Genomic DNA, 8,951 nt, shown 5'->3' with positions numbered 1-8,951 from the left:
ATGGCCGGGCACAGTGGCTCATGCCTGTAATCCCAGCACTTTGGGAAGCCAAGGTGGGCGGATCATGAGGTCAAGAGATCAAGACCATCCTGGCCAACATGGTGAAACCCTGTCTCTACTGAAAACACAAAAATTAGCTGGGCGTGGTGGCAAACACCTGTAGTCCCAGCTACTTGGGAGGCTGAGGCAGGAGAATTGTGTTAGCCTGGGAGGCGGAGGTTGCAGTGAGCCGAGATCACGCCACTGCACTCCAGCATGGCAACAGAGGGAGACTCCATCTCAAAAAAATAAAATAATGGCTTTACCGAGATATTATTTGAATACTATACATCACTCATTTAAAGTGTACAAGTCTTCTAGGCATGGTGACTAACACCTGTAATTCCAGCACTTTGGGAGGCCAAGGCAGGTGGATCACTTGAGGTTAGGCTTTTGAGACCAGCTTGTCCAACATGGTGAAACCCCATCTCTACCAAAAGTGCAAAAATTAGCTGGGCATGGTGGTGCATGCCTGTAGTCCCAGCTACTCGAGAGGCTGAGGCAGGAGAATCGCTTGAACCTGGAGGCAGAGGTTGCAGTGAGCTGGGATCATGCCACTGCACTCCAGCCTAGGTGACAGAGCGAGACTGTCTCAAAAAAAAAAAAAAATTTAAGTGTACAAGTCAGTGGTCTTTAGTATGTTAATAGAGTTGTGTAACTCTCAATTTTAGAACATTTTCATCACCACAAGAGGAAACTCCATACCCCTTAGCCATTATCCCCAACTCCTCATCCCCTCTGAGCCCTGGGCATCCACTAGTCTTTCTCTTTTGTGTGTATAGCTTTGCCTCTTCTGGATATTTTATACAAATGGAATCCTACAAAATGCGGCCCTTGCCTCTGGCTTTTTTCACTTAGCATAATCCTTTGAAGGTTCATCCGTGTTGTAGCAAGTATCAGAACTTCTTTTTTATTGCTGATTAATTTTCCATTGTAGCTATATACAATATTTTATTTATCCATTCATTATTTAATGGACATGTAGATTGCCTCCATTTTTTAGCTATTGTGAATAATGCTGCTATAGGCATGGGTATATCTGAGTTCCTGCTTTCAATTACTATGGACATATACCTAGAAGTGAAATTGCTAGGTCATACGGTAATGCTATATTTAACTTTATGAGGAACTGCCAAACCGTCTCCCACAGCAGCTGCACTATTTTGCATTCCTACCAGCAGTGTGCGAGGGTTCCAGTTTCTCCACATCCTCCCCGGCACTTGTTATCATGTCTCTATAATTATAGCTACCCTAGTGGTTGTGCAGCAGTATTTCATTGTTGCTTTAATTTGCATATTCTTGATGGCTAATGCATATTTCTTCCCTGATAATTCGTTTTTGGTAAGAAATAAACTGCTTTTTCCTGTGTTGTTTCACACTCCATGCCAGGCATTGACTCTAAATGTGCCTGGGGTTGTCGTCCCAGCGTGTGGACTGTCTGCCTCTGTTTCTCCTCCCTCTGCATGACTCCCTGGAGCACCTGCCAACAGGGGAGGCAAACACCTTAGATCTCACTAGTATTTTCCAAGCTTAATACCGTACCTAGGAAAGTGAGAAAATTTAAATGAAAGATAAAATACAGTTGAAGGCAGTAGTGAAATTAAATTTTCTAAGCTCTCTTTAGATACCATGAGAATTGGGATATGCCTGTCCTAGCCATAAAGTCCCTAGGATATTGTAGCCTGGCATGACATGCTACATTAGGAGGGGGCAGAGCAGCCAGTGCGGTTAGGGCTGGGGTGTGGGTCTACATCTTCTCCTAGAGCTTATTGGGTTCTCCTTTATATAAGATATACCATAGTTACTTCATGATTAGAGCAGAATGAAAAAAAAAAAAAAAACCTCATCTTGTGCATGGTTCAGGAGGATTAACCAAATAAAGAAAGAAATCAGACTAGGTTCAGTTGAGAAATGGAAAATGAAATGTGCATTTCAGTCCAAGTATGTGACTTGTCAGGTGCTCTAGTTCTGTGGGGGTTGCTAATGTCCTTGGCTCAGGGTGCATTAGATGACTACCTCCCACTTCTGTCTCCTCCCCCTTGCAGGTATCAGTCCCTCAATCTAACCCATGTTCCTGAACACAGTGCACCCATCTATGAATTCCGGTGACAACGGTTCAGAACAGCAACCAAATAAAACTGAACTTGGCAAAAAAGAACTTTGCCGAGAAAATTGTGTACCTGCCAGAACCAGGAGAAGTGTGTTCCTGTTTCTTCACGAGCAGACTCGCATCACAAAGCATGAATGTTAACCCACAGAATCCAAGGAGCATGGCTGGCCCGTGGGGCAGGTGGAGGGAGCAGTCTTCGTTCTTCCTCCCCTCAGTGGCAGTTTGGTCTTCACCTGTTTTTACGCTCCCTTAAACGCACTTTTCCTTCCTGCACAGCTAACTTCTACATCACTGAAATGCCCATTCCTTCCTCTGTCCTGCCTCCAGCCGAGTAGGTCTGCTGCTGGATCACCCTCAGCCTTGGTGCTCAGTGGTCCCCAGGCCCTCCATCCCCCCCCACCCGTTGCTTTGTCTGGTAGCTCAAGAGAAGGCAGAGCCCCAGCACCTCTGTGCCCCCGAGAGCTCTGTGCAGGGAGTTGGCCAGCTGCAGCTGCAGCAGCATCGGCCACCGATACGACTCGAGAAGTGGAGGTACCGGTCCCCGCTGGGCCGCCTCAGTCTTCAGTGCTGATTGTGTCACAGGTCAGCGCGCACTGCTGAGCCCTGTGCTGTTAACAGCACAGAGCTAGTGAGTGGCTGTCAGGTTCCCTGGGCCTGCCATCAGGGATCACTACATTTAAGGCTTCCAGATCCCTGGCAGGTACAGATTTCAGTCCTGCTTACTCAGTACATTTGCTCCAAACTTTTGAACTTGAGGGCAATACTAAACTTAAAAATAAGAGTTTTTTATTACAAAATTATTTTTATGGTCCCTTTAACGAGGACCCTATGGCGAATGCACAATTATTCAGAATTACATTTTATCGTTTTCACATTGAAAACAACAAATGTTGACTTAGTAATTTTTATATCGATATCTATATGTATATGTATATTTAATCAACCAGCAGTTTTGAAACTAGTCATCCTGGTACAAAAGTTTTGCAGCATTGCATAAATTATAGTGCTCAACACAAGAACTGTTTTTGGGGCCAGTTTAGCATTCGTGCCTCCTCCTTTTGCTACTCAAAACAGCAGTGCTTGGCGGCGACCTTCCATGAGGCAGAAGGGGCCGTCGTTCTCCGAAAACAGTGACTCTGAAATGTTGGGACAGGGGAAGGGGTGGGAAACATGAACACGCTCAAATAACTCGAGGCTCACGTGCCAAAGTGTGTGTGTGTGTGCGTGCGTGTGTGTGTGTGTGTGTGTGTGTGTGTTTGTGGTGTTTTGTTTTTTAAAATGTTGAAAAAGCTTAATAGGTTGGCATCAGTTATAGCCCACAAACACGGGCAGGGCTTTGGGGAGTTGGCATTTTCTGGTGGTTTACAAGACTTACTCTGAATACAAGAGGAAAAGCTTTAAAAACAAGATTGCATGATAACCCCCAGGAGCAAAGCAACCTGGAGGCTGCATATCCACAGGCGGGCGGCGTCAGAGAACATGAAGCCCTTCAGTGAGACGAGCAGTGGGAAACTTTATTCTTAAGAAGTGACTTTCATTTTATTGACATATGTACTGTATGTTACTGAGATTGAATGTTAGGGGAAGCCTTAAGGGAGAGGAATTTGGGAAAGTAGCCAGTGGGCACTTGTGATATCTAAAATCTGTAATCCCAGGACTGTGTACAGAGGGGCAACCCACCCATTCAGTAAGGTCAGGGCTTTGGAACCCTAAAAAGTTGGCCTGATGACTTAAAGGGAGAAATAATTCATTCCCAGAGATGAGTTGGAACAGTCTCCTCTATCTTAAAACTCAACAAGGTATCAGAAGGGCTGCCTCTGGTCAAGCCCAGCTGCTCACACGAGGAGATGCTTACTGTGGCCTTGACTGAGCTGATGGACGAGTGAAGGAGGCCATGGGGCTGTCCTGTCGTCCTTCTGCCTTACGTGCCGTTCGCTCTCTTCAGCCCTCCCCTCATGGCATGTGAGTCCATACCTTCTGCATTTTTCCAGGCCTGTGAGGGATATAGGCGCCCCCTTGGAGCACTGAGTCCAGAAGTCATCCCTGGAGCTCATCCAGGGCTTATGCTGTGGCTCCAAGTAGTGGTTTGAGTGGGCAGGAAGGGCTATTTGCAAACACTTCTGTGTTCTAGACAAACAAGGCAGGTCCTATTGCAGGATTTTTTCCTTCTTTCCCTTTTTTACCCAGGTAATGAAGTGCACCCATTGCACTGGGAAAAATGAAGAAGTGATACCTTTACTAGATCCTTCAGAGACATCTATGAGATTGGTTAGCTCTGCCCGCTGAGGATAGGGAAGGGATTAAGGATTTTTCCTCCACCTCTTAGTAATCCTGAATGATCAATATCAACTTCTTTCTCTGTATTCCTGAAGGAACTTTGGGGATTTCTCTTCATCTGTAGTTATGCTTTCCTGAACCTTCTCAGTGGTTTACATGCCTCTGAAACTATGTGCAATATTTTTGGTTGACACTTGTATCCATCTTTAAGAAATTAGTGCAGATTGCAGATATTCTACTGTCTTCCACCCTAAACACGCCTGCCACGAGGTGGGATCCTAGGGGTTTGGCTGTTCTTACTCCACTGCTCAGAAAGCTTCCATTCTGCTGTCCCCAGACTCGACCCTCTTCTTTGCTGGACTTCCACCCACCCACCCTTTCAAGTTCAGATGGCATTTCAGCTGTGGTCCCAAAGTAACGAAGCAATGCCTGATGTTAAGTAGGAAATCCATCTGTGTGCTGGTTTTACTGGTTATGTTGAAATCACAAACTCAGAGGAGCAAAGGGGTTTTCAATGTCTTTTGCTTTCAGAAACAGAGAATATAATATTCTCACTAAGGCCTTGAATTGATTTTTTTTCTCATAAAATACTCTGATAAGCTAATTTTTAAAAAGAAATGCCATTAAGTATGTTGCATTGTGGTTTAAAATTACTAACAAGTTGTGGGGGAAAAAATATTTGATTTTGAATCTTAAATGTTTTTAAAAATTAGACTTGAATGGGTGCAAAGTATAACTATTTTGTTTCTTTATGGAGGACATGTGGAAAGAGTTTGAGGGTTTGGGATGGGAGAAGTATTTTGCAGAGCTATCAATGTCCAAATAATTTTTAAAAAATAATAAAGGTATTTAAGCAGTGAGTTTGTCCTATTTCTAAACCAAAGCATCTCCATTAGAGGAAACCAGTCCTCTCTGGGCCTGTGGCTGTGGAGCTCTCCAGGGCCAGCCAGAGACCTCCGTGGGCCCGGGCAAGCCAAAGCCCGCTCTGAGTAACTGTTGCAGTGGTCTGGTTGCTCCTTCCTTTTCATTCTGAATGTTTTCAGCTACTCAACACTTCTATTTGAGCTCCATTTGTTAATTTCTGTATTTCTTCAGAAATGTGGAAGCATATTTGTTTTTCTGCATATGTGAAGGGTTTATATTTCTGTTTAGCACAGAGAAAATATGCAGGCAGAAGTATCTGTCCAAAGCCTGCTTTGTGGTCTGGTGTGGGGACAGGCAATGTGGTTGGTCTGCTCTCGACACTGTGACTGTGGTCCTCAGAGGAGATGCCTAGGTCCCAAAGCACAGGCACTTGGGCCCCCAAACAACAAGATCCCTAAGTCAACCATTACAGTTCCTTCTATTTTTTTTTTTTTTTTTTTTTTTTTTTTTTTTTTTTTTTTTTTTTTTTTTTTTTTTTTTTTTTTTTTTTTTTTTTTTTTTTTTTTTTTTTTTTTTTTTGAGATAGAGTCTCGTTCTGTCACCAGGCTGGAGTGCAGTGGCACGATCTTGGCTCACTGCAACCTCCGCCTCCTGGGCTCAAGCAATTCTCCTGCCTCAGCCTCCCGAATAGCTGGGACTATAGGTATTCACCACCACACCAGCTTATTTTTGTATTTTTAGTAGAGATGGGGTTTCACCATGTTGGCCAGGATGGTCTTGATCTCCTGACGTGGTCTGCCCACCTCGGCCTCCCAAAGTGCTGGGATTAACAGGTGTGAGCCACCGTGCCCGGCCCTGTTACAGTTCATTCTGACAAACCATTCTGCTATAGAGGCATGAAGGAACATGGCTGGAAACATCACTGAGGTTTTGAGGAAATGTAGGTCTACATTTTAAGCAAGTTGAAATGCTAAGGGAATTTACATCAGTGGTAGGGCAAAGCTCCCTGTTGTGTGTATTTTCTGATCTCATACTGTCTAAACAATAATAAGTTTTTTCTCCCATGAGATGTGTTGTCAAGAAAAGAATAGACTGTTCACAATGCTGGACTCAGGATTTAAGACACTGTTTCTTTTTCTCTTTCAAGAAAAGGTCTCTGTTAGCAGTGCAGTGGTACTACCGCAGTTCACTGCAGCCTCCCAAGCTCAGGCAATCTTGCATCAGCCTCCCAAGTAGTTGGCACCACAGGCATGCAACCACGCCCAATATATATTTAATTGTAAATAAAAATATCTCCTGAGCCTTGCTGCATACGAATGCACTGTTTTTGGTATTGAGAGTGATGCAGAAATAATTTTTTTTAAATTTCTCTAAAGATGGGGTCTCCCTATGTTGCCCACATTGGTTTCAACCTCCTGGGCTCAAGCAATCCATCCACCTCAGCTTCCCAAAGTGCTGAGATTATAGGCGTGAGCCACCACACAGAGCCAAGACATCATTTATTGGTGGTTTTGTTTTCCATCTATGAATGGAAAAGTCATGGGAGGCCTGGGTTCCACCTATTGATCTTAGGTCCTAGTCTGCCCTCATGCGTCAGCTAACCTCCCTGAGCCCAACTTCTCTCACCCAGAAAATGGAAAGCCTCTATCTGGACTAAAGAATTGTTGAGGATTCAAGAAGATGCTCCTGAAAGCACATTGTGAATTGAATAAGAATAATTGTAAATTGAATAACATGTAAAATGTTATTCTTGCTTAGTAATAATGTTATAAAATATCTACTGGGCTCAGTGGCTCATGCCTGTAATCCAAGCATTTTGGGCGGCCAAGGTGGGAGGATCACTTGAGGTCAGGAGTTCGAGACAAGCCTGGCCAACCTGGTGAAACTCTGTCTCTACTAAAAATATAAAAACTAGCCAGACATGGTGGCCCACACCTGTAATCCCAGCTACTCAGGAAACTGAGGCAGGAGAATCACTTGAACCCGAGGGGCAGAGTTTGGAGTGAGCTGAGATCTCGCCACTGCACTCCAGACTGGGTGGCAGAATGAGATTCCGTCTCAAAAAATATAAATAAATAAATAGTATGTGCTGAACCTTGCCGCATGCAAATGCACTGTTGGTATCGAGGGTGATGCAGAAATAAAACATGTCTGCAGCAGCTATAGCAAAAATCTCTTTCATATCTCAATTCTTAGATTGCTGATTTATAACCTTTAGTTTGCTTGTTTTTAGGCTATCTGCAGGAACAGTAGAAATTGTGCAGATTTAAGTGTAAAACCGATTGCAAAATAGTACAAAAGGAAAATTATAAATAAGAATGCTGTCTCTGGCCAGGCACAGTGGCTCACACCTGAATCCCAGCACTTTGGGAGGCTGAGGTGGGGGAATCACGAGGTCAGGAGATCGAGACCATCCTGGCTAACATGGCAAAAACCCATCTCTACTAAAAATATAAAAAGTTAGCCAGGTGTGGTGGCACACGCCTGTAGTCCCAGCTACTCGGGAGGCTGAGGCAGGAGAATCACTTGAACCTGGGAGGTGGAGGTTGCAGTGAGCCAAGACTGCAGCACTGCACTCCAGCCTGAGGGACAGAGCAAGACTCTGTCTCAAAAAAAAAAAAAAAAAAATTGCTGTCTCCACTCATCTGAACTGCACCTGGGAAGGGAAGCATTAAAATGGCTTGGTAATGATATAGGCAGTTGGCTTTGATATACATAAAAAAGAAAAAAGTCCTGAAAATCTGAAAATTGGATTGCATTTGAACAGCTTTTCCCTCCAGATTTTTTCCCCAAAACATGGAAAGATTGAAACTCCCTATTTGTACATAGCAGGGAAAACATGTAAGGCTTTTCATTTGTAGAGAAACATATGCTGGATTCAAGTTTATTTTTGCCATTTTTTTTCCTTCTGATTTTTCAGCTTGCTTCATTTTTCAATGCATTAGTCATGGTTCTTTCTTCTCCATAATTGCTCTACAGCCCCTCCATCTCCATGCCTTCTCACTGGCTTGACCTGAAGCAGTGCTTCTGAAACCCGGCCGCACTGCATATGGGAGATGATTTAATGTCAGGCAGCACCCAGACCAGTCCTCACAACCTGTCGATGTTTTTAAACCTGTCCTGGTGACTCCAATGCACAGAAAGCTTTGAACGTAACCAAGTGAGCCTCCCGCCCTGAGACGACAGAAGGGCCTTCAGGCTTGTGGTGTTGGTGTACTCAGTGTGGCTTCTGGCCATTCACACAGTTGCCACACTGCCAGGGAGCTGGGAACTGGAGCCCGTGAGAAGCCCCTGTGATCAGTGTTCTCTGTTTCAAAACAGCTTATACGGACTTCTCCTTTTTACCTCTAAAAGATTAATTCCCCTTTCCCCAACCATATACCCCAGATTGCAATCCCTTGCTATTCTCGAATAAACTCTTTGTTTTGGAGTGTCAGTCTCTCTCTTGCTTATTTTAGGTTGATGTGAGTAGCTTGCAGAGTTCTGCTGCATAAGGAAAGAAAATAAATAGGAAGTAGCTATCAGGGGAAGTGGTCTAGAAATGGGGTGTGTGTGTGTGTGTGTGTGTGTGTGTGTGTGTGTGTGTGTTTTGCCGGGGAGGGGTTTTCTGCAAATTATATGTAATGAGGCTTTGTTTATTGTGGTAAAACTTTAATTACAT

The 8,951-nt window shown here is 44.1% G+C and overlaps 1 protein-coding gene across 2 annotated transcripts in view; it reads left to right on the top strand.

Moving 5' to 3' along the window:
* Positions 1 to 8,726, top strand: part of GID4 (GID complex subunit 4 homolog) — a 33,278-nt gene extending 24,552 nt beyond the window's left edge. The window contains exon 6 of one of the 2 annotated variants that reach the window (XM_017514836.2): positions 8,270 to 8,726. In XM_017514836.2, the coding sequence (XP_017370325.1) occupies positions 8,270 to 8,321 (52 nt within the window). In that variant the 3' untranslated portion in view covers positions 8,322 to 8,726. Of the gene's footprint in view, positions 1 to 2,084; positions 5,287 to 8,269 lie in introns of those variants that run through there. The other variant, XM_017514835.2, reaches the window with a different exon arrangement.
* Positions 8,727 to 8,951: the final 225 nt, after the last annotated feature.

This window comes from Cebus imitator, unplaced genomic scaffold, assembly GCF_001604975.1.
Source record: "Cebus imitator isolate Cc_AM_T3 unplaced genomic scaffold, Cebus_imitator-1.0 Scaffold538, whole genome shotgun sequence".
NCBI classification, from domain to species: domain Eukaryota; kingdom Metazoa; phylum Chordata; class Mammalia; order Primates; family Cebidae; genus Cebus; species Cebus imitator.
Note: the sequence above shows the minus strand (reverse complement) of the source record. Positions and strands in the feature narration are given on the sequence as shown.